At 42.3% G+C, this 27,811-nt stretch overlaps 3 protein-coding genes across 5 annotated transcripts; 2 read left to right on the top strand and 1 right to left on the bottom strand.

Annotated features, from left to right (window-relative positions):
- Positions 1–244: 244 nt before the first annotated feature.
- Positions 245–14,512, top strand: plcd4b (phospholipase C, delta 4b). Of its 2 annotated transcripts, none has more exons than XM_071472636.1 (16): positions 245–603; positions 3,535–3,585; positions 3,807–3,965; positions 4,914–5,142; positions 5,280–5,409; positions 5,709–5,940; positions 7,115–7,316; positions 7,674–7,818; positions 8,414–8,566; positions 9,858–10,022; positions 11,218–11,374; positions 11,562–11,678; positions 12,745–12,923; positions 13,053–13,185; positions 13,321–13,470; positions 13,607–14,512. In XM_071472636.1, exons 2-16 carry the CDS (start codon positions 3,567–3,569, stop codon positions 13,696–13,698), a joined length of 2,262 nt encoding a protein of 753 aa, XP_071328737.1. In that variant the 5' UTR covers positions 245–603; positions 3,535–3,566; the 3' UTR covers positions 13,699–14,512. The 2 variants fall into 2 exon arrangements, with proteins under 2 accessions (XP_071328737.1, XP_071328738.1); XM_071472637.1 differs by having other exon boundaries at positions 268–603; positions 3,532–3,585.
- znf142 (zinc finger protein 142) lies at positions 14,493–23,644 on the bottom strand. 2 transcript variants are annotated; one of them, XM_071472633.1, is made up of 8 exons: positions 23,627–23,644; positions 22,754–23,059; positions 22,471–22,662; positions 20,380–21,204; positions 20,076–20,253; positions 16,714–19,642; positions 15,550–15,655; positions 14,493–15,232 (listed from the first exon to the last, which is right to left on the bottom strand). In XM_071472633.1, the coding sequence occupies exons 2-8, from the start codon at positions 23,052–23,054 to the stop codon at positions 14,700–14,702; spliced, it is 5,064 nt and encodes a 1,687-aa protein (XP_071328734.1). In that variant the 5' UTR covers positions 23,055–23,059; positions 23,627–23,644; the 3' UTR covers positions 14,493–14,699. The 2 variants fall into 2 exon arrangements, with proteins under 2 accessions (XP_071328734.1, XP_071328733.1); XM_071472632.1 differs by lacking the exon at positions 23,627–23,644 and adding an exon at positions 23,361–23,517.
- Positions 23,392–27,531, top strand: bcs1l (BC1 (ubiquinol-cytochrome c reductase) synthesis-like). Its single transcript, XM_071472638.1, has 7 exons — positions 23,392–24,351; positions 24,555–24,694; positions 24,813–25,007; positions 25,876–25,939; positions 26,094–26,266; positions 26,443–26,560; positions 27,225–27,531. Exons 1-7 carry the CDS (start codon positions 24,032–24,034, stop codon positions 27,475–27,477), a joined length of 1,263 nt encoding a protein of 420 aa, XP_071328739.1. The 5' UTR covers positions 23,392–24,031; the 3' UTR covers positions 27,478–27,531.
- Positions 27,532–27,811: the final 280 nt, after the last annotated feature.

Genomic DNA, 27,811 nt, shown 5'->3' with positions numbered 1-27,811 from the left:
CAGACACATGAGAGTCACTGCGAGTTCTGCAGAGCATTTACAGCCACCCGGTGGATCAGAGAGGAAGACGGACAGAGTGAGACAAAGCAGGTTAAGGGGAGTGACCTTCATCATATGCAGTGGGGGGGGGGGGGGGGGGGGTGGTCTGGAGCTGGAGGAGTGAGGGCGTGGCAAGAAAGGAAGGAAGGCTGGGGAGGTGGGGAGGGGATGTAGAGGAGGAGGAGGATGAGGATGAGGAGCAGTGGGAGTGGAGCATACCAGTGTGCGGCAGCAGTGACTAGGGAATCAGGTTTCTCAGAGAGAGAGGGGAGGAGAGAGGCAGAGCCAGATTTCCCTTTGGTCACTCCTGGTCTTTTAAGGTCCTGAGCTCAGCTAACAGTCCCTGGACTCTCCTTGAGTCTGGATCTCAGCGGACAGGGGCAGTGTGACACACACAGACACACACACACACACACACACACCCCGGACCCTCTCTCTGAAGCCGGCCATCCGGGATCTTACCCCTCAGTATATGAAGCTGTTGTTGGGAGAGCTTTCTCCTGGAGTGCACCCATCTCTGAGGGTCTGACTCATAACATCCCCCGGAGAAAACCTGTACTTTTGGTAAGTATTACTCCTTTTCTTATCAAAGACAAATCCAAAGTGTAGTCAAGCTTTCTGTCTTTAGCTGCAGCTGCATGCAGGCTTTGCTGAAGTGATGCTGTTGTGGCTCATATTTCTGCCTCTGGTTCTAATTTACTCTCCACAAACCTCCCTCCTCGCCGAGGTTTGAAGTTATATATGGATTTTATTAGACGGGCAGAGGCTGTTCACTTGTCTGTTGAATTCTTCACATAATTGTGTGCAGGAAAAAGGCAGTCATGGGTAAATATCAGCACACACATCCCGATCGTACCGTGGAAATGGCATACACTTAAACGAAATACCAGGCACACATACTGTACAGTACAAGAGCAAAATTGTTGGTCTTCATGACTGAGTTGTTTATTCCCAGTTTCCATCCTGTCAGATATCCTCATGAGTCATGTCTTTGTGTGTTTGTGTGTCCGTGTGTGTGGTCAGTGAACTCCAAGAAGTGTCTGTGTGTGACTCATTCCAGTGCCAATCAAAAAGACTTAAGCATGGCCCCAAAAATAAAACAGTATAATGTGGCCTAATTGGATCTTAAAAGTCTGGACCTGAAGTATGAGGCAGGGCGTGTTAAACTCTCTGCAGCTCAGTCTGAAAAACTGGGATGGAAAATAAAAGTGTGTTTGACGTGGCCGTGCAGAGAAAACACTTTACATAAAAGCTGGTTTATGGATCAAATAGCTGTGGAAAATCAGCCTCACTTTGACTTTGAGTCTGTTCCCTCAGTGGGAGTATGATATTAAATTGTGAAGCAACTGCGAATACATTCCTTGTCAGTCATACAGTGGTGAGAACTCTTCCAGGGGAGGGGGGCTGGCACAGGGGGTTGTCAAACATAGAGAACCCACGATTAGATCTTGTTGTTTCAGGAGACAATGAAAGGAAACGATAGCTGTCAGACAGGAACACAGATAAACAGACAATAGAAAACCTCCCATTTCCGGAAGTGTTTGATCCACATTTATCAGCAAACCACACAGATAACAGGAGTATGTTAGCGTCCACTGATAAACAAGGTTGCAGTGTATTTGTGTTATTTTGCATCACTTTCGCTGCTTCTGATGAGACGCTTTATGATGATATAAAGATAGAACGTGTTTGGGGCCAAGTACGAACATTTTTAAGCTTCTGTTTGCCTCAGAGGTGAACAACAGTGGAGTCTGCAGCCTTGCTTACAACTCTGTTAAATGCTGTAAGCAAAATGCAAAGATTTTCACAGTAGCAGAGCTAAAATGGTGATGTTTAGGTATAAAGTTTACAATGTTAGCATCATAGTTTAGTTTGTTATCATACTAACATTTCCTAATTAGCATTAAACAGAAAAAGCAGCAGTGGGTGATGGGAGTGCCATTAGTGTTTGATGTATTTCATAAACCAAAGTACTGAACTAATTGCAATCTTGATCAGATGAAAAAGTTAAACAGGAAAGTTACTGCAGTTCACTTTGATGGAGACAGGAATGTGTTTACCAAATTTCATCCCATAGCTGTTGAGAAAGTCAACCTCATGATGACGTGTAACAGTTGTTGGTAGAGCTAACAGATCTGCAGAAAAAAAAAATTTTGTGATCTTTTTGACAGATATTGTGATATGAGTTACATTTTAATTTTGCATTTAATTTTCACAGAAACAAAATGTAAAAATGTTGATGATTTGATTTTTCTGCACCATACAAGCATGTTCCCTTATGTCTGAAGAATATATTGCAGGGCACGGCATCTCTGCACCACCACAATGTTTCCTTTATTTTGTGACATTTTACCTTTGTCAAAAAAAAAAAAAATTAAAATGCAGCTCCTACAATTTGCACATAGAGCTTGGCCATGTTGCTATTTTGATAATATTGCAGGTAATTATTCAGCCAAAGTGGTTGGGATGTTACAGTCTGGTGGACCAACTGTATCCCTGCAGCCATGCTGCTAGTGTGGGTAAGAACAATATATGAAAGCTCCCTTTTTTTTAAAGCATGTTTTTGCAGATTTTTTTCGGTCATAACAATCAAAAGAATTGGAAATTACAGTCTGCAGTCCCCTCACATGTAGATAAATCGAATTTAAAAAATCAATCTTGTCTGCTCCTGGTTTCTGTGGCTGAGGAAGGCACAGACTGCTGAGTATGTGAGGTTTCTTTGTCAGCGGGCAGACTGCAGGAGCTGCCGTGCATGAGCCTCTCAGTCTGCTGCTAATCAGCTAATGACTGAATAAAGACTGATGGTGTGACAGGATCCAGATTTAAATGCTGACTCATATGTCTTGAAGAGACTTTGGCAGCTAGACTGCAGATAGTCCAGTCTGCTACAGACCAGCAGATCCTCTCTTTCCCAACTTGAATAGTCTTTTGTGGGAACCGTATGTTTGTTTGCTCCAGTTCCATGTCGCAGATGTCACGGTCAGCAGCTGAACAGTAGTCGGTAAGTGTTCAGTACAGTGCTAAGTGACACTTGTGTAGTTACTTGCCAACACAGGAGTGTGAGCCTAGATCCTGCTGTTAAAAATAACGATGAGAATTCACCATCTACTGCCCCACGGATAATGATATTGTGAGGCACAACAGAACGGCTGGTTATTGAAAGTGATGGATGGACATGTTTCACATCCCTGGACTAGCAGGGAAATCCTCTATGAGCAAACTGAAGTACTAATATCCTTCCTTAATAACTCCAATCAAGATTCCTCTCAGTAATGAAACAGTTGTTCTAAGAAACCTGCTCCTGCAGTGTCCGAGAGGAGTAACTATGAACCAGAATGCTTAGCAAAGCTTATATGGAAAGTGAAGACTAATAATATACTGTGATTATTTGTACTCAGATAGTTTATGGAGCAGTTGGATGAACACAGAGGTTTTGTTTAGAAATAGAGAGAAAACATCTGGGATATTTCACTAACATCTGCTTCTTTTTAGCAGCAAATTTCCATTGGCATGATTCAAGGATAGCGATGGATCCTGAAGGCTCTCGTGAGTAAATGTTATTCATTCAGACAGAGGATGCATAAATTGTGATGATTTATGGTGTAGTAAATGTTCGGCGTTAAATCCATATATTCTAAGTAAGGCACTAGTCGTAAAATCATTAATCATAACTATTTACCTGAGATTCCTTCTTCAGGCCAGTCAGTTCTGATGGTGTGAGGTTTGACATGATCATGACTTCAGACTTTTTTCATGACTCTGTGCAGGTATCCAAGATGACCCAGATGTCAAAGTTATGATGGCAGGATCGACTCTGAGAAAAGTCAAGTCCCGGTCATGGAAGAAGCAGCGGCATTTCCGTCTCCTGGAGGACGGTCTGACGATCTGGTACAAATCCAGATGGGCGGGAAAAGGCCACTCCACCTGTGAGTCATGAAGCGTGGACTTGTGTCTGTATCCATGAGTGTACTGACACGTTAACTCCTTTCATTCATTTGACTTTCCCTGTAAATAAACCACATTCTATAGGGTTGAAGTTTGTGGAGTCAAAAATGTAAAGTTGAGAGTGTTCCTGCAGCCTAATGGCTACTGTAACCGTGCCCCCAGTTCAGTTATTGCCAGGGACCGTTGCTGCATGTCATACCCCTCTATCTCCCCCTCATTTCCTGTCTGCCGATCATCTACACCATGGGCAAAAATGCCAAAGAAAATCACCTTAAAAAAGTGAACTTGTCGACAACCAGAATTTCCGCCCAGGCTGCATAGAAACTCTGTTTCCTAACCTCATGGTCCTAAATAAACATTATATGAACCTCTATTTCAAAGCTAGGACCAGTACCCAGGCAACCAGAGAAGACGCCAGGAAGTTTTTTGTTACCCTTGGACAGATGCTACTGTCAGTATTTCTTGATATAATATACAGAGGGTTCCAAAAGTCTAAGATCACTTTCCCAGAGTAGGAAGATAGAGATGTTCAATATTAATGAGAAATTAATAAGAAAAACATATATAAGCATATATATATATATATATATATCTTGCATATATAACTTAAATATATAACATTATATACATAAGGTCACAACATGTTATATCACATAAAAATTCATCATATAGATATTTTTAATGTATGTGCATATCCAAATTTTTACTATAGAAATTTCATATATGTAATAAGACTTATATCTTCACATATCCAGAGGATGTATATATGTTATAATAATATAAGTGACATACATGGCGACATCACTATTGAAATAGGGACATATATGTGTATATCATATGACATTTCTGTATGGGAATGTCCCATGAGTGAGATCATTTTGGCTGCACCTCCCATGACTTCTTCTTTACCATGACTGATCCTGTCTCAGTCTCAGTGACCGAGCTGGAGACGGTGCGGGAGGGCCACCAGTCAGAAGTCCTCCTGAGCATCGCTGAGGAGTTCCCTGCTGGCCTCTGCTTCACCTTAGTGTTTCATGGTCGCCAAGGCAACCTGGACCTCGTAGCAGAGTCCCCAGAGGAGGCCCGGGCCTGGATCCAGGGAGTGCGCAAATTAATTCACAAGGCTCAAACGATGGATGAGAAGGAGAGGCTGGACCAGTATCCTTTTATGGTGTTTGGAGATTTATGGAGAGAGTGGTGCAGTGGTTACCGCTGTCGCCTCCCAACAATTAAGAGAAAGTTCTTTAGTTTTTTTTTATGACAACACACCAGAGTTTCCCTCAGCATCCTCTCAGATGGGTCTGGGACTGGTTTAAAAAAGCTGACAAAAACAAAGACGGGAAGATGAATTTCAAGGAAGTGCGGAAACTGCTGAAAATGATGAACGTAGACATGAATGAAGAACATGCTCTCCATCTCTTTACAGTAAGTTTTTGAGGGTAAGAAGATGTAGTGTTTTAAGACTGTCAACCTGGATTTTATTTTGGGAATTTGCTTTTATTTAGTTAACTTGAAACATGAGCCATCAAGGTTTCAGAGCTTTGCTCCAACTTTCATGTTGCTGGTGTTGGACACTTTAGCTGCTGAAGGGCCTGGGTCTCTGTCTTGGTACAGCCTCTTATTTCGAATAAGAATAGGTAAAATAGATCAAGTCTTTTTAAAAGAATCTAACAACTATGAACAAACAACAACAACACAAATATGCTCCTCGTTTATTTCCACAGATGGCCGATAAGTCAGAGAGTGGCTCTTTGGAAATCGAGCAGTTTGTGCACTTCTATAAGATGCTGACTCAAAGGGATGAGGTGTGGAAGGTGTTCCAGGACTACTCTGGAGACGGAGAGAAGTTAATGTTGGAGGAGCTGGAGAATTTCCTGAGGACAGAGCAACAGGAGGGAGAGGAGAGTGCCCAACACGCCCGGGAGCTGATTGAGCGCTATGAACCATCAGAGACAGGTGAAGAGCAGTGCATCTTCATGATCGACACATTCATAAACGGGTTGAATGTTGAATGGATAAATATTTAATATTCTCTCAGGGAGCGGTAGCACTTTTTTTTGTTGCTCTTGATGATTTACACCCATCTCATACATCAGTGTATGCACAGTGTACATCTACCGTGGATCAGAAAAGGTTTGTATTAGCATTGAATTACTAAGTATCCTAGGGCCTGACCTTCTACTTGGTTGCAAATAAAAATCTCTTAATATAACACTGAATAAGACCTGCTTATGCTGATAATGTTTGCTGGCCTCAAAATAGACTGGATATAACCTGCATGGTGAAATCTGCAGAGTCATATTCACAGTGAGGAAGTGAGTGTCCAGTCTCAAAGGCAAACAAGAGTTACAGACACACATGTATCCCTTTTTTTTTTTTTTTTTTTTTTTAGCTAAATGCTAAAAAACATGCTGATGTTAAGCAGGTAATGTACCAGGTTCACAATCAAAGTTTAGACTGTTAGCATGGTAACATTTGCTAATTAGCAGTAAGCACAGAACAACTGAGGCTGATGGGAACCTGTTAGTTATTGGATGATTCTGGCCTGATGATGACCCTGGATGAAAACTGAAGGGCTCACAGAGTGATTACAATTTAAACCTTGAGTATGTTTAGCAAATTTTATGGCAATAACTGTCAAGATATTTCACTCAAAACAAATGATGGTGCCAGGGAAGAAGTTAGTAGTCTAGAAAGTCTGTAGACTTTTTTGTATGACCCATGGAATTTCATGAGAATCCATTGAGAAGTTGTTTAAATATTTCAGTCTGGACCGAAACGTTGGACTGACCAACCACCTGACAAACAGACATTGTTATCCCTAGACCCACACAACAGCTTGCACGGCCTTAAAACAAAGAGGATCTTTGTGACTGAGCACTTGCAATAAATATAACACATCATTTGAGCGTGTGGATACCTTTCTTTCCAGTCAACTTTTATTTATTAAACCTCATTAAACCGTGTATGAAAACTTATCCAGCACCTCAGCAAGGACTTTTATTTAATGTCATGGAAGATTTTTAAATTCAAATTTTGAAAATTCATTGTTTGAATAACTGTCAGAGTTTTTATGGCCAAATAAATCCGGACTATGCTGTACCAACTCCATCTGTGTCCCCCTGTGCAGCCAAGAATCAAGGTGCCATGACACTAGATGGCTTCCAGATGTACCTGTGTTCACAGGAGGGCTCCATATTCAAACCTGAGCATCGGGGTCTTTACCAGGACATGAGCCAGCCGCTCAGCCACTACTTCATCTCCTCCTCACACAACACCTACCTCCTGGAGGACCAGCTCCGAGGACACAGCAGCCTAGAGGCGTACATAAAGTGAGGGCCACTGCATGCACACGACACACGTCAAAGACTGCAGATGATAGAATTATAGCACAGTGTAATTCAAATGCATCAAAAGTTGATTTAGTAAACTTAAAAGAGATGGACAACTAGTCTGACAGAGAGAGGTTAAGGTTAAAACAAAAACTGGGAAAGACCGATACACACGTGATAAGAGACACAACAATTGTTTTAACACATTTCCCACAATTCAATTTTATCCGACGCCTTGTTTTCAATAGGCGAAATAATAGATACATTATTAATTAATAAATTCCAAAACTGAAGTGTAGCATTGGCATTGAAACAAAACAAACAATGGTCTTTTCTTACATTTGTTTGTGTGTTCAGGGCCCTGAAAAGAGGCTGTCGCTGTGTAGAGGTGGACTCCTGGGACGGCAGCGATGGGGAGCCTGTTGTGTATCATGGTCACACTTTGACATCCAAGATTCTCTTCAGAGACATCATCTCGACACTCAAAGAATATGCCTTCAAGGTGAGCAGCACCAGCACTACATCTAATCAGGCTCAAAAAAAGATGTCTTTCATAAAACGTTAAAATCAAATGGAGCGTCCAGAATAACATTACCTCTGGAAATACATGTTGCTGTTGACATTTTTCAGATTTATGAAGTTCAAGTCACCTCCATTGTACTGGGCAGAATTCAGAGACGTATATCTCAAAACCAGCCCTTTGATTCCAGCTAAGCTGAATTATAAATCACATGTCCAACACTGTCTGTGTGCCCAGAAACGTGTTAAGTGCAGCTGGAGCTGGTAACCTCCCCTGCCCCTGGAATCAAACATACCCCTGCACACTGACCTAAATGGAGCACAACCAGGGACTTCTCATGTGTCTCCACTTCTCCACTTTATCCTACTCAGACTTTCCTGCTCGGCTGCAGGAGGATATGTTGAGGGAACTGTTTTGGAGGACTGTGGAAACTTATGCTTAATGGAAACTCGAGACAATACTGTAATGTCATTTGCCACTGTGTTTGCCAGAGTTGACAGAATTTCAACATAAATAAAAAAAAAAAATAGCTACTTGTTAATTTTCAGTGTCATGTCTCCTCATCCTTGTCCAACAGGCGTCAGACTTCCCAGTCATCCTGTCTCTGGAGAATCACTGTGGTGTCGAGCAGCAGACCGTCATGGCTCAGCACCTCAGCCAAATCTTGGGTGACACATTACTGACCACTCTGCTGGATGGACAGATCCCCCAGGAGCTTCCTTCTCCACAGGTTCGAATCTATTTGGGTTTTGTTATTTATTTTATTTATTTTTTTGTTGAAGTGTTCTTCTCAGGGTGAGGTGCACTGGAGCTCATTGTGAGGCTGTAATGTTCAGTCTAAATGAAACCAAACTTGTATAAATTCCAGTTTTTACCACCCAAAGGTTGTCAAGACATTTCATCAAAATCCAAAAATGTCAACATTAAGGTGGTGCTGCAGGAAATGCCAGGGGATCCATGCTAACACGTACATGGTAAACATTATACCTGGTAAGCAATGTTAGCATTGGCACGGCAAGTATTTTAGCACGTTAACATTAGCATTAAGCTCAATGCATCCTTGTGCCTCAGTACACCCACACTGTTGTTTTTCATCTTCAGATATATTGTGTGGCTTTATGTTCTCTTTGCATTTTGCAGATTCAAGTAAACACACATATTTAGGTGATTTTTAAACTTCACTTAAACAGCTCCAGGTTCATGATTATGTTAAGTTGAGTCATGTTCTAATGTCAGGACCTTTCCTGACTAACAATAAAGGGGCTCAGGATGTAGAGCGGTTTGTCCACTAGTTGGCAGGTCGGTCCCTGACTCCTCCAGTCCACATATTGAAGTGTCCTTAGGAAAGATACTGAATCCCAAACTCCCCTGACTGCTGGTGTGATGTGTGAATGTGGTATGTATTGTATCTCTAAGACTAGATAAAGAGCAGATTTCATGTTTTTCTAGTTTGACATGAAGTTTCAGTAAACACTCTGCTCTGAGTTGGTATAAACCTGAGAACAAAATGTTGTCGACAATACTTTGTGCAGTCTGAGGGAATCTTAGGTACCATTAACAATACAGAGACATTTTAAAGATTCATGTTCTATCTGTGCCCTGTTGTCCATCTTGCACTGATCCTTAAAGCAATTGTTATACTGTAACTTCCAAACCCTTTTCCAGTAGAGCACTTAGGACAATCAATGCTAACTTGAAGTAATGGCAGATAATTGCAATGTGGAATTTCACTGAGGATTGTGCCAATTAAATAGCAGCACATTGCTGCTTTTAGTTAGGAGACAGCACAGACCAAGAAGATGGACTTCAGTCTGAGTACTGAAGACAACAAGTACTGATGAGTTTTCTCTCTGTTTGTCCTGTTGGTCCGTCCCATTTTCCAACACTCACTCAGCATCTCTATGTATCTGGATTAATGAAAGTCTCAACTTTCCTTATTTCCACTTGCAAACGAAGAGAAAAATACCACAGATGAGACATTACAGACATTACAGAAAGTACGTGGACACTTTTCTTTACAGGAACTGAAGGGGAAGATTTTGCTGAAAGCCAAGAAGATTGGTGGTCTAGAAGAGTGTCTTGATGAAACCCTGACAGATGAGGTCAGCGATGAGGAGGAGATGGCAAACGGTGATCCCGAGAGCCCGACTGCAGAAGACCCACCTGCTGAGTGTTTGAATAACAAGGTAGATGAGACAGTGTTTTTGTGCTGTTACCTTGTTTCATCCCAGAGAGATTTTGTTTCTTTTAGCATTGTCGGACCGTGCTCCAGGCATCCAGGTGATGACAGATCATCTGCAGAGACAGCCAAAGATATCAGAGGTGATAGTGGAGCAAGAAAGGAGTGAATGGAGTTTGATAGTAAAGAGAGACAGGAAACTGGGTTGGGAAGCAGATATGGAGGTGAGAGCGGAGTAAAAGAAGGGAGATAGTGACAAGAAACAGGAAACAGGGATTTTTAAAAGACCGATATGGGACAAAGAAAGAAAGATTGTGAAGTTGTCTTAAGCTGTGGGAAAAAAACACAGTTCTCTGTGTGTGAATATACCTACACCTGTCATATTTAACTAAGCAAATTAACCAAAAGCTGTTTTATTTTCAAGACAGTGCTTCAGGGTGTTAGTTTTCACGCTTGTATATATGAACTTCTCAGTGCAGCTACAGCGTTTCCCTGCTGTGCGTGTGTGTGTGTGTGAGAGTTTCACTAGAAGCATTTGTGGCTTTAATCATTTCATTAAAGCTGAGGAGGCTGAGAGAGGTAATCACAAATGTTCTACACAGATTTCTTAGCTGCTTTAAAGCTCTCACTGAGAAATATTTGACTAGGAACAGGCACAGGACTTTGTCTTTCAAAGAGGTAACCTTGTAAGTCACAGGCCAGTAATCTGATTAATATTAATGACCTGGTAATTTGTCCACTACCAACATGAAATTACAAATAGTGTGGAAAAAAATAATCATGGTCATGTGCTGTCTTTATATTCTTCATATAAAAACGTCTTTTTTCAATAAGCTATTGTTACATAGTTCAGTGTTACACCTTCAGAGCTAAATGTCATTTATATATTTTCATAAAACTATTTTGTGAATTACCAAGTCATTACCTGTTATGTCAGCAGGCCTGGTCATTGTGTTTTAAAGAAAATGTCCAACTTCTTATAGTCTAATTATTTGCTATTTACAGCTACTTATTATTCTTCCTCCAGAATAATTTCCACCTTGTTTTTACTCTGATTGGTTGCAATTTCATTTTAGTAGTAAACACATTACAGGGTAATTATTATATAATTACTGGCTTCTAATTTAAAGGGTTAATGTTTAAAGTGATGGAACAGGAATTATTTGTTGACTAATTTTGCACCGTCTTCTCCTCTTTTACAGAAATCCAAGTCCAAACTGTCGAGGGAGCTGTCGGACCTGGTGGTTTACTGCAAGAGCGTGCACTTCCATGGCTTTGAGCATTCCCGCTTGCACAGCAAATGCTATGAGATGTCCTCATTCTCTGAATCCAAGGCCAAGAGGCTAGCTAAGGAAGCAGGTACCATTAGCACGAGGGAACAGTGTAGCTATAAAATCACATTCCTCAGATAAAGTGACAGACTTGTTTTATGTCTATGATAAATGATCTTTTTACATGTTTATAACATTCATAACTGTACCTGTGATTTCTTTGTGTTCGGGCTACAGAAATACAGCAGCTTTATTTTTTTAAAACCTCTCTACAGGGACAGACTTTGTGCAATACAACACAAGGCAGCTGAGCAGGATTTACCCCAGTGGTCTCAGGACAGACTCCTCCAACTACAACCCGCAGGACATGTGGAGCGTGGGCTGCCAGATAGGTGAGGGGGAGACTGCCCTCTGCTGGCTGAACCAAACTTCTTCTCTAAAATCATTGATTACCCCGTTTCCAAGTTTAAGTCTTAGTTTGATTTCAGGTCTCAGTTTGATTTTTGTTTTAACGTAAATGTGGCTAAAAACATGTGGTTACATATAATGTTTCAGACATGTGTTCAAACACTTTCAGGATCAAAAATGTTTAATGATTATATGATATTATAATTTTTTATATATATATATTTTTTTTTTATATATATATATATATATTTTTATATATTTTTTATATATATTTTTGGAGTTAATCCCTATGTTACATGATGACAGCTGGATCCTGTCGATTCCTCAAATTGTCAGTTTGGTACAGTTTAATTTGTCAAATATGAGTAACAACTGTTGACTTTGCTATATTTTTAATTTGTGCACTTCTTTATTTATTTCTTTATAAGCCCAGCTGGATGTCTAAACCCTGAGAGAAATGCATAGTCCAGCAATTTTAAGATGACTGCTTGTGTCACTTTTTCTTTATTCAGAGGTTGATCATGGAGACTGTAGACCAGGGTACTGGACGCCTCATCTAACAATTTACACAGGAATAGTAAAAGTTTGAATCATGTTTTTTTGTGAAAAAAACAGGAAGACATAAAAAGACATGAAAAATGAAAGAAAAAAACAACATTAGGTTTCTTAGTAAGGTGTTGGGCCACCGGAACAGCTTCACCTTGGCAATGATTCTTTAAGTCTCTAGTTTTCAGGTTTTTCCTATAATCTGTCACCCATCTGTATAGAAATACATTGTCTCTTTTGTGACAGTGCATTGAGGTGTATCCTGCAGCGAGGTCAGAGGTCAGGTTCAAATACAGGACATCACCCCCACAGCTGGCTTTGTTTGACAGGACAAATGCTTCCTGCCAACTGCAGCTGTCTGCTCTGGATAAAAGACTCCTCTCATAAACTTTGATAGCTAGAGAGATAGCTCTTATTCTGGGAAACCATGTGATACTGCCAACCACAATAAATAAAAAAAAACAAAAAAAAGCTTGATTGCATTATTTCCTCTTTTTCCCAAAGTGGCTCTGAACTTCCAGACAGCTGGTCTGGAAATGGATCTGAACGATGGGCTGTTCAGGCAGAACGGCTGCTGCGGCTACGTCCTCAGGCCTGACTTCATGAGAGACGGCAACACTCGGTTCAGCCCAGAGAAACCTGACGAGCGGCAGGGCTACAGACCACTGCGCTTATCCATACAGGTTTAAAACTGTACATTAAAGTCGAGATGGTTTGTGGTTGGCATGGTGGAGCAGAAAACGAGAGAAAAACCTTTAACACAGTGATTTCTATATCTATATCTAACAGACAAAAATGTTTGGGTTTATCAGGTGATAAGTGGACAGCAGCTGCCAAAGGTGAATCAGAAAGAGGGCTCTATTGTGGACCCCCTGGTCAGAGTGGAGATCTATGGAGTGCCACAGGACCAGGCCAAGGAAGAGACCAGTCACATTAACAACAACGGTGAGGAAGTGTTCAGCATTTCTTCACACAGATAAAAGGTTTTCTTCCTTTGGAGGAAGATGTGGAGGAAAACAGCGGATAAAAGTAAAAGGACATTTGGGAAATAAAAAAGTCATGTTCACCTCTTTACTGCAGGTTTTAACCCAGTGTGGAATGAAACTCTAAATTTTGTCATCCACACCCCCGAGCTGGCCCTGGTTCGCTTTGTTGTGGAGGATTATGATAAGGCGTCCAGGAATGACTTCATTGGACAATTCACTCTTCCTTTCACATGCATCCAGGCAGGTGAGTAGAAACACAAAGCCTGACACTGAAACCACCACCACGGTATTTATTCAGTATTTAAAGTCCAATTCCAGAGGCAGGAAAATCCAAGATCCACTCAGTGCCTCCGTGTTTAAAACCTTCTCCCCCTCTCCAGGATATCGTCACATACATCTGCTCTCTAAAGATGGAACAGCTATCCCTCCCTCCTCCCTCTTCATCAACATCAGCATCTCAGAGCTCACATGAAGAAGTCAAACCTGTGGATATGAAGCCAGAGGTGGTCACAAGCTCAATGTCTCCATCAACCTGACGAGGAATTTTAACATTTGAACATAATACTGAAGTCTGAATTGAAAGTCATGTAGTAATCAGCAGGTGACATGTCAGAAATCAGACATCTGAATTTGATTTCCACCTTTTTTTTACTGAAAGATGCTGGATTTCTCTAATAGAGGAGGATGCTCTTCAAACTCGTTATGACCTGTTATTTTAAATCATTAGTAACCATCAATGACAAAGAAAGGTTGATGCATCTCCTTGAAGGCCAATCTATAAATTCACAGAGAAATAAGAAAACTACCAAGACACAGAGACTGTTAATAAAGCCTGTATTTATTTCTGTCCTTATGCCTAATGTGCAATTCTACATGTCAACTCTCTATGACAATTTTTCCCAAAGCATTTTAATTTGAATTATCTAGCACTGTAGGAACATGAAGGATTACTGCATGTGTCGAATGCCTAAATATACCGGTTTGCCTTTAAATATATTGTACAGTGACAGTGCCTAGGAAATAACTGGAAGTGTCCGGCTGTAAAGTGTAATGAGAGAATGTGAAATAAAATCCTACATATCATATCAAAGCCATATTATTATGAAGTACTCATAGCGTTGCATGATGTTGGTTCATCTTCAATTAAAGTGCTTGAGTTCTTTCCATGTGCTAATGTACAAATCCCACAAAGGTATGTTGTGTATAATGTACATCTGTGTATACAGGCCTGTAAATACATTTTCTGAATGGTTTCAATACCACTGAATAAAATGACTTTACAAACATTGTTATAACTCTTTTATTATTCAAGTTCATTTATTCACTATATTGGGTTCAATCACACACTCACGCTTTTCAATCCACATTCCCGTGTTTTATTAGCCTTTTACAGCACAATGAAATAAAGTGGTGAAATATAACTATTGACAGGAAACAGTGAGAGACCTCCATGCTCTGAACTGAACACTGTCTTCACTGGTTTGTCTCACTGTCTTCAACTCTTTGCTCCACCTCCTCCTCCACTACTCCTGCTGCTACTGCCATGGCTTTTCTCTCTTCCTCCACCTCTGCTGCTCTCTCATCCAGCGTCCCCTGCAAAGCCTCCTTCAGGGTCAGGCCAACAGCTTCAGAGTCCCTCACCACCCCCTGCTCTACTGACATCTCTGGGTGGTGTCTTTGCAAATGCTTGACCACCTGGAACTTCTGTTTGGCTCTGTAGGAGCAGTGTCGACAGCAGAAAGGCTGCTGCTTGGTGTGAGACAGGTAGTGATGTCTGAGCCCCGCCGGCCACCGAAAGGACTTGTGGCACAGACCACACGTATACGGCCGGTCGTCACTGTGCTGCCGCTGGTGGGTCTTCAGTATGAAACTGGTTTTGAAGGCTTTGCCGCATTTTTCACAGATGTAAGGGCGTTTGTCACAATGCTGTGTGTCCCGGTGGGCGCGCAGGGCGTCCGCTCTGTTGGTGCGGTAGTCACACTCGTCACAGGCGTATGGCTTCTCTCCTGGAGGCAACAAATACAAATTCTTAACAATAATCTGTAAACTGCAAAACCAAATTCAGATCATCATTTTAAAATCTTGCAAACATTTAAAAATGTGCTACAAAAATAGGCATACGTATATGTGTATTATGTGTTACGAATCATGCACAGTAATAATTAGTAGCATAATACATAATAAATACAAACATGATGGCAGCTTTTGCAGAAAAGGAGTACTTCTCTAATCCAAAAAGTACCCATATAATATAATCATCAACTTTTACTTCTATATATTATAAATAAATAATAAATATATATTTCTTATTTCTAGCTGATACCTGTGTGCTTGGTCATGTGGTACTTCAGCTGAGTCGCCCACTTGCATTTGTAGCCGCACTCTGGACAAAGGTACTTCTTCTCTTCTTGGTGAACCCTCATATGAAGCTACAGTAGAAATGATTATAAAACGAAGAAAAATAAAATCATTTAACACTGACGTTGTGCTTCGGTTCTTAAACCACAGTCACAGTTTACTGCTCCACAAAAACAAGGAAACTACAAAAACAAGGAGGCTGAGTAAACAGTTGGAGGAAAAGGAAAAGTTGTAATGCCTTCAATTGATGCCATTTTAGGCAGATTATTTTAATCAAAAATGAAAAAGAAGAAAAACATTACCATGGAAAGTTCACAATACTGAGAAAAAATGAAGATACTGCCTTTGGATAATGTTGAAGAAGTGCATGGGGAAAACAGTATCTACAAACAAAATGCATCCCGCCATCTTTCCTTTCCATGATAATTAGTTTGTTAGAAAAATAACTTCAAAATAGATATTTAAAGGGGGAATGAGCAAGAATTGACTTTCGATTTCAGCAAATTACCAGAGAGTTGGGGGTGTATCATAAGAAACAAGGAAATTCCCTCTTTGGTCCCAAATCCCATTTCCCTGTGCCACAGTCGGACTGGCCATCAGGCATACCGGGACAATTTCTGGTGGTTTGCCACATCTGTGGGCTGGTAGACCGACCAAAACTCCTTAAAGTTTTAACTGGCTCTGTCTGTGTCTTTATCAACCCTCTCTGTGTGCCTGTCAACTATGGCGTGCAAGAGAGCTTATGTGTGAACAGTAGCATCAACAGCGCAATGATTATATTCTATAATTACAGTTTATTATCGCAGTGGTGGCCATTACAGTGAGTCTGTAATTCTGAAGGAAACATTAACGTGGTTCCTTCTCTTGCAGGAGTCAAACTTATTCAGCATGATGTTTCCTTTCATCTTCCTACTGAGGAGACAGGCAGCTGTTAGAGATGAAACTCTGAATTAAAAGGATTCTTGAGTTAAACCTGAACCAACTAAAAGCTTTTCTCATTACCAAATAAATACCGTCTCCTGTGAAGAAAGCCAGAAAGACCATGTTCCATCTAAAACAGCGTTTTAAGGAAGCGTGTTTGAGGTTTATATCTTACGAATTATGATCATCTTATAAACCTTGACCTCACCTTCAACCTGGATGGATCCGTGCAGGTGTAAGTGCACTGCTCGCAGCTGTAAGGCTTCTCCCCAGTGTGGATGCGAATGTGCCATGTGATCTTCTGCTTGTTGCGGGTTGAATACTCGCAGTCGGTGCACTTGTACAGACGCTTGCCCCCATGTGAGCGGAGATGCTGCTCCAACACCAGCTGATGGCGACAAGCAAACTGACAAATGCTGCACTTGAGAGGCTTGTCCTCCAGAGGTCCCTCCTCGTGTTCATTCAGAAGGTGTTGCGCCAACAACTGCCTTGTTTTAGTAGCAAAGGGGCACAGCTGGCACAGATGTGCCAGGTGGGTTCTCTGATGAATCTCCAGACTTTCCTTTGTCTCAAAAGACTCCTGGCAGGTGGTGCACTTCACCTGATTGTGCTTGCTTTGTTGGTGGGCCTTCAGCGCCACCTCGCTGCTACATGTATAGTCGCACTGCTTGCACGAGAAACAGACTTGGAGCTGGTGCACACGTTTACAGTGGTTTCTTAACGCAATTTCTGAACTAAATCGAGCATCACAATGAGTGCAAGCGTGCTCTAACTCCCCCGTGTGGCATCTGAGGTTGTGCCGCCGCACATCATCAAGCGTGTAGCCGCAGAAGTCACACAGTGAGCAGAAGTGTGTTGGCTGTTTGTCATGGATGCGCATTTTGTGCTGACGCAATTTGGTCACAGCTCCAAAGGTCTTGTCACACGTGTCACACTTGTGACGACCGATTCCCGTGTGAAGAGACTCATGCTCTTCCAAGCGATAGCGCCTCGTGGTGGCAAAGGGACAGTATCGGCAACGGTGAGGCCTTGCACCATTGTGTTTGAGTGCAACGTGTTGTGCCATGCATCGCTGTTGCTTACAGGTGAAAGTGCAGTGCTGGCAATGCAAATGTTTAGCTTTAGCAACATTTAACTTCTTTTTTTTTTGAACATACAGAATGCGACGGGTCAGAGACATTTTAGATTTGCCTACAGATGACTGGACTTCATCTGGCTTCATGCAGCCTGTCTTTATATGGCTGTCTAATGCTGTTTTCTGGTTGCACTTAAATGCACAGCTTGGACAGGACAAGATTTGACGTTTCTTCTTAGGTCTTCCATTGTTTTCATCCACCGAGTCCACCTCATTATCACACTTATCATCCACTTCTGAAAGGACCAGATTCTCAAACTTTTTTTGGCAGGTTGAGAGGTGCCGTTCAACTGTTGCAAGCTTGACTGATGAAAAGTTGCACAACTTGCATTTGAATTTCCCATCTTTTTTAGTGTAAAGAGACTTTTTCTGCAATGATACACCTCCGTCCTTGTTACGTGACGCTAACTGCTTTTTCACAAGCTTGACTTTCAAAGGTTGATTTATCTGAGTTTTGCTTTGCTGATATCCTGATTCAGTGGATGTAGGGGCATTATCATCAAAGCCTTCACTGATTGTTAAATGAGATGTGCATGCTTCCTCTTCTTGCTGATGAAATTCCTGATTAGTTGAGTCTGTGGAGATCTTATTTTGTGAAGACAGAAGCTCTGTCTGATCAGAATTTGTTCCCCCAGCCAGTTTTTCAGATCCCTCCCTCCCCTCACCAGAGCACTCTGCAGTGACACAAATATTTGAAAGGCCTACAAATGTCCTTGTTTTTCGCGGTAGTGCTGGGCACTTCTTTGCAAGGTGACTATCGAGGCCTCGCTTCTGCTTGAACTGTGCACCACAGGCCTGGCACTTGTGTTCCTTTATCTTTCCATGGCAGAGAGTCTGGCAGTGGTGCTTCAAAGCGGTCTCTTCGAAGGTTACATAAGAGCACTTGTCACAGCGATAAACGTCTTTAGTTGGCACCACGAGCATCTGCACCCGTCCCTCCAAAAGCATGGCCTCTGCCTGGTCCTTGTCGTGCTTCTTCATAGCTTTCAGACGGACTTCAGAGTCTACTGGTTGATTTGGCTCAGCAGTTAAAACAGAACCAACTGCTTCACCATCACTCCCCACCTCAGGTGTTTGACACTTCCCATGTTCAGCTGGTTGACTGGTTGAATGACTGGAAGGCTTACAGCTGTCATCTAAGTCACTTAGTTCACACTCTTCGTGAACCATTGCTATATTATCTTCCTCTGATGAACTTCCAGATGTAGAGGAGTCTGCCTTCTCTTTAGACGCATCAGAAGTGGATGTCCATGGAGTTTGATTTGGACAGTTTTCCTCCACATTTTGCACTGAGGGGGTTTGATAATCAGTGGTAGATAGCGTGGTTAAAATAAGAGTACAGTACTCCTCTGGACTGTTCACAGATGGAGGAGTGTCTGAAATACCTTCATTAACAACCACTTGAGAAACAACATCAAAGACATTGACTGCATCCACAGCTTGTGATCTGGGCACAGTTTCTTTGCTTGCACAGTGATCTGCTGCGCCAGGACGATCGGACTGTTCTCTTTGAGATGCTGAATGTCCTTCAGTGGATTGATCAGAGTGGTCAGGCCCTGTTGAGCGCCTGTTGTAAAAATCCTGCAGGCTCTCTGTAGAGTTCCTCTCCTTCTCCTTTGCAGCATAGTTCTCCAGCCATACTTTGTCCCCTGGTACATAGCCGTGAACTTTCCTCTTGTGCAGGAAGAGGCTGATGCTACTGAACGAGGAGTAGAAACAGAGAGCACAGCGAAACTCCTTCAGCTTGGTGTGTTTGCAGTTCTCGTGGTTCTGAAGAGCTTGTCGGTAGCAGGTAGTGTATGTACAGTATTTGCATTTGTACACAGATGGCTGTTTCTCCTCTCCAGAGTGTTTGGCCAACTTGTGGTTGCGAAGCTCATATTTGCGCTTGCAGGCATAAGCACAGATCTCACACATGAGTGATTTGGCCTGATGGCGTAGTTTGTGGCTATTTAGCTGATCCACGCGGTGACAACGATAAGGGCACTGATCACACTGATACCTATGAAAAGAGACAGGAAGTTTATTAATAACAACAGTGTATTTAGAAAGCTGCACCCTGTTGCACCCTGCACCCTGTTCCCCTGGTCAAATAGAGAGCAACATGATACCATCTGCACACTTTGTGTCCAATATTGCCAAGGCACAACGTCCACAACGTCCACAGTTGTGTCTGAAATCACTCGGTCATTCCCTCCTCCCCACTCACTATCCGGTCTTATGTGGAGGACTATATACTGAGCTCATTGGTAAAGTAAAAAACACTTTTGGCACAACACTTAGGCACATAACAAGAGGTTTTAAGCTAAGCTTTAATTTAATTCGATTGCAACATGCAGGACATGGTTGAAAAGACATCATCATTTTTGATAGATCTGTTTGCACACAGCGGTGCTCTAATAATTCCAGATGAAAAATCTGCCCATACAACCTACCTGAGGTCTCCAGCATGTTTCCTCATATGGACGTTCAGATAGTGCTTCCATTTAGTGACGTATCCACATTCAGCACACATGAAGTTCTTGTTGTCTGAGTGTGTGAGCATATGTTTAGAGAGGTAGGACTCATCTCGGCACCTGAAATCACACAGGCTGCACTTGTGGGGCTTTTCACCTTTTAGAGAACAAAATAGAAGATGGGATATGTTATGTAGCACAGTAGTGTTACAGTTACCCGAACAACAAATGTAAAAATCTGATGATCAAAAGCTTTAGAACATTAAAACTACTCCTTCCTCACCACTGTGCATCAGCATGTGTCTCTTCAAGCCACGTTTATGTGAGGTCACGTAGCTGCACTGAGAACAGCGATGGATCTTCTCGTTGGCGTGCAAAAGTCCAATGTGCTGCTCAAACTCCACGGGGTTAAATGTGACAAAGGAGCAAAAGTCACAGCAAAGCTTGTCGTTCCCCGGGTGGCCGTGCCGCTGGTGCTGCAGGAACACGGATTTATTGGAGCAAGAGAAATCACACTGTGAGCAGTGGTAGGCCAGGTGTGTCCGATAGTGAGCCTCCATGTCCGTCTGATTTTGAAAAACGGCTCCACAGGCATGATGGCGACATTCTACGGCCTTGACCCCATGGACTTCAACTGTGTGTCTGAGAAGTTCTTTTCGCAAAGAACTCTGGAAAGAACAAGCCTCTTGGAAGCAGGCCACTGGCTTGCTGTCCGGTGGGATGTTGTGCATCTTCATGTGAGCCTTAAGTGACCTGCTTTGGCGAAAGCTTTGACCACAGGTGGGGCAAGGATAGCTGTGACTGTTTATTCCATCCTCTGCCTCATCGCCATGCACGCTGAGGAGGTGCCGGCGGACTGCGTTCCGCTCCACGGCAGAATATTCACACAGGTGGCAGCGGTGAAGCTTTTCACCCGCCTCACGCAGCCTGTGTATGCGTAGCTTGCTCTTGCTGGTGAAGTAACGCTTGCAGGTGGGACACTGGAGACTGGGGTCAGGGAAATGTAAATGGAGGTGCTCCTGCAGGTGGGACCGCATCTTGAAGCAGCGTCGACAAGTGGGGCAGGTGTGGGTGCGGTAGATGTGCTCCGCGCCCTCTGCAAGGTATTCTAATGAACAACACACAACATGAAATCTGAACAGAACGACAAAGTTTGTTGTAAAACTTCATTGACACTAGTTGTAAATAATAAGATGAATGATGGTTGAATTCTATTTACTGTAGCTGCTCCAGTTTCGAGGTCCTAGTATTGTACATGCTCACTGTCACAGACCCAATGCTAATGTTATTACTAACACCTTGGTTTTCCCTACTATGACAAGTCAGAAAGGCTGCTGTGAAAAAGGCCTGTTACACTGGTTCCAGCCGTGGCACTAGTTGCACTGGACCATGTCAGCTTTTGCTTTGGCATATACAGAACTTTCCTAGTCTCACATGTCTCTCAGCTATTGTCAGCCTTGATTTTCTGTGTGTATGGGAACATCTTTATCCCTCCCTCTGTGGAGATGTGTCCTAATCAGATTTTGATAGGGCTTAATGTCAGTAGGATAATGTTTATACTGATGCATCTTCATGTAAGCAGCATTTTACTGGTGCAGCTGCTGGAACTAGTTTAAACTACTTTACACACAATGAGCTAGTTTAGTCCAATGGTTCCCAATCTTGGTGTTTCAAAGGGTCACTAGATAAATTTGAGGGATTATGAGATGATGAACAGGTGAAGAAAGAAAAAAAAATCTGATACTGTTTGGTTTTCAGTGTTTGGACTCTTTACAAGAGCTGCTAACAACTCATGGATATCTGTGACAACCAACCAGACACTCCCTTTTTGTAACATGTGTCAAAATAGTTTTTATTTATTTAAAGTAGGCTTTATGTAACTTTTACCTTTCCAACTTTCAATGTATTATATTTTTTGTGTTGCATTTTCTGAGCTTATTATATCTGTACACATATTGATGTTTAAATATTTATCTGAACTGTTACCAGTAACTACAACTGTCAAACAAATGTAGTGGAGTGAAAAGAACAATATTTCCCTCTGAACTGTGTCGCAGGAGCATTAAGTGGCATGAAATGAAAATACTCAAGTATATAATATAATACAAGTAACTAAAATTGTACATTAGTACAGTACTTGAGTAAATGTATTCGTAACTTTCTACCATTGAACATTTGTAGTTGTCCTGAATAAATTTCAACAACGGGATAGTATGGAAAGACTTGGTTTATAATAAATAGAGGTGTCTTTGTGCATTAATTCTCTCCATGAGTAAAATCAACACTTGAAATAGTGTCACTTCTCTGTATTTCGCAATATGTCATAAACTGACAAGAGCTCACTATGATCTACCAAGCAGATTGGTGTACAAACCTTTGGATTTCAGTGGTGCATTGTCTCTTTCCAGTGTTTTTCTCACTCTTTTAATATCGTGCCGTACCCTCTCAGGCTGGTCTTTGTGCCCTTCCTCTGATAAAGTTGATCTCACTTTTCTTTTTGGCCTGCCGGACACCTGAGGCTGACGGCTTCCAGTGGGGCATACAGTCGTGGATGCAGTCTCGTTCCCTATGAACAGATATGCCAAAAAAATGTAATGTTGAACCTACTTATGATCAGCAATAGAGCAGTAGAGCCATGAGAATAAGAGGAGTGAGACCATGTGTGGACGTCACGTGGGCTTGATCTTCCCGTTGGTCTGTGCTGCTGAACTGGCCGCCATGTTCAGTGCAGGTCAACAGGCCTTCAGGGTGGTGTCCACTGTGAATGGTTTGTAGGTGCTGTTTCAGAGCATCTGGCTCAGCAAAGAGCTCATCGCACTCAGAGCATTCGTAGTTGCCCAGCTGTTCTTGACTGGATGGAGAGGTCAGCCTCTTCAGACAGGGGTGAGAGACAAACATGTCACGGTCTGTGAAAGTCTGTCCACATTTTTCACATTGATGAGGTCCAACTGTCTCCATCGTGTCTGAAAAAAACATGCAGAGCTTTAAAAATGGCAAACAGACATTTGTAATCTATACTCCTGTTTGTTATTATTTTATAATATTATGAGTGCACTAGGTTTATATTGTATATTTATATTACACAGTAAAACCTATTATTCACATAGGCTTCAGATGTTTGGAGGTTCTTTGCTAAAATATTAATTTTAAACATTTTAAACACTGTATTTAGCTCCATAATACAGTAAGAGCAGAACACTCTGTAGCTGTATTGTAAACACATGATAATGACGTGTAATAATATACAGTTATAACGACACTCACCTAACACAATCACACAAAATCGCTTTCCTTCATTCCCATTTATCAAGGCGCAGACGGTACAACCAGAACCTGACCTACTGCCCAGGTTTCCGCTGTGCTTTGTATCCGACAACCACACCATCAACGTTTCAAGTTCCTGCTGTTCGTCACATTCAAGTGATGCGGTTCGTACAGTAGCACAAACACGCTTTATTATCCATCACATTTCTATCTAACTTATTTGTTAGCTTAGCTTGCGAGCAACATTATGTGAGGATAACACTTACAGGGAAGTGGAACGAATGTTTCCGGGCAGGCGAACAGTCGGAATGATTTCCATCGAACACAGGAAGTGTAACAGAGGTCGCTGTCGCTGCTGCACGAACCGACATCCACACATGGGGGTTGTTGCTGGATGAACAGTGGCGTGTACAACGAAACGGTTCACATTGGGAGCTACAATGGTGAGCAGCTTGCGGTATGAGACGAAGACAAGGAAGGGATGGTCATTATTTGACATGATTAGAGAGTAACACAAGCTGTCATCAAACGGATACCATTCATCTCCAAACTATCTGGACTGTCTGATCTGCTGATGAGTTTTAACTTTGTCTGTAGCTCTGTGCTCCTGCAAAGTGTTATAGCGACTTTATAGAGTCAGATTCCACTGGAGTAGTGCAGACATCAGCAACATGCCCCTGTCAGACTTCCTGGACGGCCTGAAGGACAACCCATACTTTGGGGCTGGCTTTGGACTGGTTGGGGTCGGGACAGCATTGGCAGTGGCCAGGAAAGGTGCCCAGGTTGGGATGATCTTCTTCCGCAGGCACTACATGATCACCCTGGAGGTCCCCAGCAGGGACAAGAGCTACCACTGGCTTCTGAGCTGGATCACCAAGCACGCCAGGCACACTCAGCACCTGAGCGTGGAGACCTCGTACCTGGCACATGAGAGTGGACGGGTGCACACGCAGTTTGACTTCCACCCAAGTCCTGGGAACCACATCATCTGGTGAGAAGAATTCATGAGATATACTTCTCTACCTCTAGTTTTACATCAATAGGCTTTAAAGCTTTAACCAAGGTTTAAGATGTATACCATTAATATATAATATAATATATAGTTAATACGTACATATATTACTCTGCTTGACAAATACTGTTCTCTCTGTCAACAGTACAGCTTGTGACACTGTCGTCCATTGTGCTCTGCAGGTATGGGAGGAAGTGGATCAGGGTGGAGAGGACCAGAGAGAAGCAGATGGTGGATCTGCACACTGGAACCCCATGGGAGTCTGTCACTTTCACTGCCTTAGGCAGAGACAGACAAATCTTCTTTAATATCTTACAAGAAGGTACAGGTCTACAGTATATACCTGGCAAGATTCTTGTCATAAGCGATATACTTACCTTTTGTTGGGTCCCCTAACCATTTAGTGGTGATTCGGCGCCGCTGTCCATCTTTTTTTATAGCGAGAGAACTGGCCCTGAAGCAGGAGGAGGGACGGACAGTAATGTACACAGCCATGGGTGCTGAGTGGAGGCCCTTTGGATTTCCACGGCGACGAAGACCCCTCAGCTCCGTGGTCCTGGAGTCTGGTGTGGCTGAACGGATTGTAGACGACGTGAAGGACTTCATAGGAAACCCCAAGTGGTACACAGACAGAGGTAAAATATAACAAGGCTCAAACCTATTCATTGAAGTCATCTTTGAGTGTTTTATTTTTATCTTACCTGGTTATGTAATTCATGATGGTTAAATTGTTGAGTGTTGTGGTCGCAAGTTTTCAAAACACTTTCTAATTGGTGCATACAAAAAACTTGACAAAACATTTTAGAGTCCAGCAGTGTCAGTTTAATTTCTCCTAGATACACTTGACAACAACAAGTAATAGCATTAGGTGTCAGTAGCATAATCTTGAAATAAACAAATTAATAAAAATAAAATTAGAAAAATAAAGCTTCAAATCTGCAAGATGATTTTTATATTGTACGGGCATTAGCTGAAGCCCAGCTGTGACCTCCTGGGCTAAGAAATGAGGCCAAAGCTGAAGTGTTAAAAGCTGCAGTTCCTTGAATGGCCACTTGAGGCTGGCTCCTAAAGTGAGTCAGTCCCCCATAGACCCCCATGTTAAAATTTACAACTTTACAGCAGAAATAAACATGTTTACAGCCTGGTACGAACAACGGTTCTGGTCTCTGTAGCTAATTTCCTCCTTCATGACAACTGTATGGGGGTGAATGCAGAATTGAGGGTGAGCTGCTTTGAGTGACAGGTTTGTGAGTGTGTGCTTGCCACAATCTGGCATGCACTGAGGTCTCTTTGTCCATTTTTGGATTAGCCAGGCATTAGGCAGGGTCAGTCAAAACCGCTCTTGGATGACATCACGCAGGCTTTGTCCACCTTTATGAACAACTGATGGCTGAAACCAGTTTGTAGATAATTAGCTAAAATGTGCATAACTACACAAACTGTCCCATAATAATTTGAATTTTTGATATGACAGTGATGTTGCTTTTTCCCTTGTCTTTGCAGGCATCCCCTACAGAAGAGGATATTTGCTCTATGGGCCCCCAGGATGTGGAAAAAGTAGCTTTATGTGAGTATGGTGTTATTGAAATTTTTGCTGTTCCTGTTTACACTCTGTGTGACTGAAAGATGGACTAAGACAAGTAAAGTCCCTTTACTTTACATATTAACGTCTGTATATACTGTGTGTCTTCATCTCCTGTTTTTGCCCCTTTGTGTTTCAGCACGGCACTGGCAGGCGAGCTGGGCTACAGCATATGTCTGATGAGTCTGAGTGACCGATCCCTTTCAGATGACCGTCTGAACCACCTCCTGAGCGTGGCCCCGCAGCAAAGCATCATACTGTTGGAGGATGTGGATGCAGCCTTTGTCAGCCGAGAGCTGCTTCCCACAGAGAGTAAGTAGAAGGGAAGGACAAGTGATTTTAGATTTCTTATAAGAAGCTAACTGCAAATATTAGCTGTTGTTGTTATTAATTTATTTATTATAAATTCAGATATTTTCATGCATCAACAAGTTAAATTATCTACTGAGGTACTCTGTAAATCTGTAGCTTTTGTCTCTGCCTCACAGACCCTCTGGCCTATCAGGGAATGGGAAGACTGACCTTCAGTGGTCTGCTCAACTCTCTGGATGGAGTGGCTTCATCTGAGGCCAGAATAGTTTTTATGACCACCAACTTCATAGACAGGTACAATTGGAGGGCATTTGTAAACACAGTAATTACAATAACATTATTGCACATCACCCAACTCTGCAGCGACTACCAGACAGTAAAAAAACAGAGAGCCAGGGTTTCACACGTTACACACCTAAGGAACCAATCATGTCAGACACCCAAAACCTTGTCAGGACAGAGAGTGAGAGTTAGCATTCATACAACCACTAACACTGTGTCAGCCACTGCCCATTACAAGGTAACAAACAACATAAACAAATAAAAGATGCTAACTATGCTAACTGTTCTGATCCGTCTGCCAGTCTCTGATTCTGGTCTCAACAGACTCCTCATCTGAGTCTGGGTCTGACAGAGGCTCAAACATGAGGCTGAATCTCCTCTAACCATCTTGATACTCTCTGCTCTCTTACTGGTCAACCTCGCACCAATAGTGGTGGTGGGAGGAGCAAGTTGTGTGTGGAGGTGGAGTTTTTTTTTTTTTTATGCGGAAAACCGTGTTAAATAAAATATTAATCATAGCAGAGTATTTTTACAGAGTTTAAAAGTGTCTGGAGGGGAATGTTACACCTTAAGCCATGGCTACCCACAGTATATGTGTTCTTTAATAACTCAGTTCAGTTTTGCATGCATTAATCGTTATTTTCAGTGACATTAATTGCCAGTTCTCTGCACACAGGTTAGATGCAGCGCTGATCCGGCCCGGCCGTGTGGATCTGAAGCAGTACATTGGCTACTGCACACACTGGCAGCTCACCCAGATGTTCTGGCGGTTCTACCCTGACGAGCCTGCTTCTGAAGGAGAGCGGTTTGCAGAGCGTGCCTTAGCCGCCCACTCTGAGATCAGTGCTGCTCAGGTGCAAGGACACTTTCTGCTGCACAAAATGGACCCTGCAGGATCTATAGACAATGTTGCTCAAATAAAAGGATGACAGGACTGGAAGATGTCTGGAGACCGTTCACTGAATAAAGATAAATATGAGAAACATGAGTGAATTGTTTTCACATTTCCACTTGAAGTTATGTTCTTAAGAAGACAGATGTTTCCTTAGATGTTCAGGTTCAAGCGGCTCGATGGCCAGCAGTAAAGTTAAGAGAACTATAATCATCCTGAACAAAATGTTTTGAAAACAGTGTAAAGCGTGCGTCCATGTGTAAACCTTTCTCATCAGCAACCATCAGCCAGCAGGACATTGTTGCTTGTTAACATGGCTGGTTTAAAAGCACATTCTGCACGTAAGCAGAAGTGTCTCCTGACAGGGGACA

The sequence above is a fragment of the Trachinotus anak genome, unplaced genomic scaffold, assembly GCF_046630095.1.
Source record: "Trachinotus anak isolate AG129_WGS33_773 ecotype Australia unplaced genomic scaffold, CSIRO_AGI_Tana_v1 ptg000039l, whole genome shotgun sequence".
In the NCBI taxonomy this organism is placed as follows: Eukaryota; Metazoa; Chordata; class Actinopteri; order Carangiformes; family Carangidae; genus Trachinotus; species Trachinotus anak.
This window is presented reverse-complemented; position numbering and strand designations above follow the sequence as displayed.

What these genes read in the sequence shown, in the direction of transcription:
- plcd4b (XM_071472636.1), top strand. An exon ending in CTGAGTGTTTGAATAACAAG is followed by an intron (nt 10,023 to 11,217) that starts GTAGATGAGACA and finishes CCTCTTTTACAG; the next exon opens with AAATCCAAGTCCAAACTGTC. An exon ending in CAGTCACATTAACAACAACG is followed by an intron (nt 13,186 to 13,320) that starts GTGAGGAAGTGT and finishes TCTTTACTGCAG; the next exon opens with GTTTTAACCCAGTGTGGAAT.
- znf142 (XM_071472632.1), bottom strand. Translation starts at nt 23,481, where the DNA reads ATGGTGTGGTTGTCGGATACAAAGCACAGCGGAAACCTGGGCAGTAGG. An exon ending in ATTTTGTGTGATTGTGTTAG is followed by an intron (nt 23,060 to 23,360) that starts GTGAGTGTCGTT and finishes TGTTTTTTTCAG; the next exon opens with ACACGATGGAGACAGTTGGA. An exon ending in CCACATGACCAAGCACACAG is followed by an intron (nt 15,233 to 15,549) that starts GTATCAGCTAGA and finishes TGTTGCCTCCAG; the next exon opens with GAGAGAAGCCATACGCCTGT.
- bcs1l (XM_071472638.1), top strand. Translation starts at nt 24,032, where the DNA reads ATGCCCCTGTCAGACTTCCTGGACGGCCTGAAGGACAACCCATACTTT. An exon ending in TGTGGAAAAAGTAGCTTTAT is followed by an intron (nt 25,940 to 26,093) that starts GTGAGTATGGTG and finishes TTTGTGTTTCAG; the next exon opens with CACGGCACTGGCAGGCGAGC. An exon ending in ACCACCAACTTCATAGACAG is followed by an intron (nt 26,561 to 27,224) that starts GTACAATTGGAG and finishes CTCTGCACACAG; the next exon opens with GTTAGATGCAGCGCTGATCC.